General features: G+C 50.0%; 1 protein-coding gene across 1 annotated transcript in view; it reads right to left on the bottom strand.

The window, feature by feature from the left end:
• Positions 1-998, bottom strand: part of LOC115307195 (zinc finger protein 256-like) — a 7,698-nt gene extending 6,700 nt beyond the window's left edge. The window contains exon 1 of the mRNA XM_029958172.1: positions 908-998. Coding sequence (XP_029814032.1) covers positions 908-998 — 91 coding nt within the window. The remainder of the gene's footprint in view (positions 1-907) is intronic.
• Positions 999-1,181: the final 183 nt, after the last annotated feature.

The following is a 1,181-nucleotide window of genomic DNA, read 5'->3' as shown; positions in this document are numbered from 1 at the left end:
CCAGGATGATCTCAGGATGATCCCAGTGTAGCCCAGTCTCTCCCAGTATGATCTCAGGATGATCCCAGTGTAGCCCAGTCTCTCCCAGGATGATCTCAGGATGATCCCAGTGTAGCCCAGTTGCTCCCAGTACGATCTCAGGATGATCCCAGTGTAGCCCAGTCTCTCCCAGTATGATCTCAGGATGATCCCAGCGTAGCCCAGTCACTCCCAGGATGATCTCAGGATGATCCCAGTGTAGCCCAGTTGCTCCCAGGATGAGCTCAAAGCTCCTGGAACACCTGGAGGACCCACCCAGAGAAGGGTCCTTCCAGGTTCTGCAGCTGCAGAAGAGCCCCCAGGAGCCGAGGTCCCCCCAGAGCCCCCCAGGCAGGAGAAGGGGGTGACAACTCTCTGGCCCCAGGAGTGCAGGAGTGTGTCCAGCCCGACCGCCCAGCAAGGGGCTCCCACAACCCCTCAACACCTCCAGGGATGGGGAGCTCACGGCAGATATCTTGGGAGAGTCTCATTTTAGGTTTTGGGGGTGGAGGTTTGGAGCTTGGGGAACTCCAGAGCTGAGTCCCAAATGTCCCTTGGGGGGATATTGAGCAGTTCCCAGGAAGTGGGTTTTTTGGGGGGGTTTTGGTGGCAGCTGCCAGATTATACCAATGGTTGGAATTTAAGGAATTACAGAGCTGTGATTGAACCACTTTTGTCCTGCAGCTTTTAATGATGGAAAATCAGATAAACTTATATAAAATGAACTATTCATTATTACAATTGAACAGACAAAAAATTTTAATCAGAATTATTTACTACACAATATAAATGTTAAAACTACCAGTAGTATAGTATAAGATTGTTGAAACAATTATACTAAAGCTGACAAAAAAGAAACAATTATTAAATAGAGATTGATGTGACTCACCCAGACCAACATTTGTGGGGAAATCTCTGCTCTCAGCCTCCAGGAGTGACCTTTGGCGGGGTCTCCAGCCAAGGGAGGAACCTCCACTCATACACCCCAAGAAGGGTTATGTTGGAAGAACCTGCCCCTGGGAAAGGGGACTGGAACTTTATAGTATCAAGTGATGGACTGACAGCCCTTGGACTCCAGGGTTGCCTCACCATCAGGATGTTAATTCAGGGTTGAACCCAGACTGATTTCAACATCTCCTGGCCTGGCCTGGGCCCCTCTCAGC

This window comes from Manacus vitellinus, unplaced genomic scaffold (genome assembly GCF_001715985.3).
Source record: "Manacus vitellinus isolate BGI_N305 unplaced genomic scaffold, ASM171598v3 scaffold_144_pilon, whole genome shotgun sequence".
Classification (NCBI taxonomy): domain Eukaryota; kingdom Metazoa; phylum Chordata; class Aves; order Passeriformes; family Pipridae; genus Manacus; species Manacus vitellinus.
The sequence above is the reverse complement of the archived record's forward strand: the minus strand, read 5'-3'. Positions and strand labels throughout refer to the sequence as shown.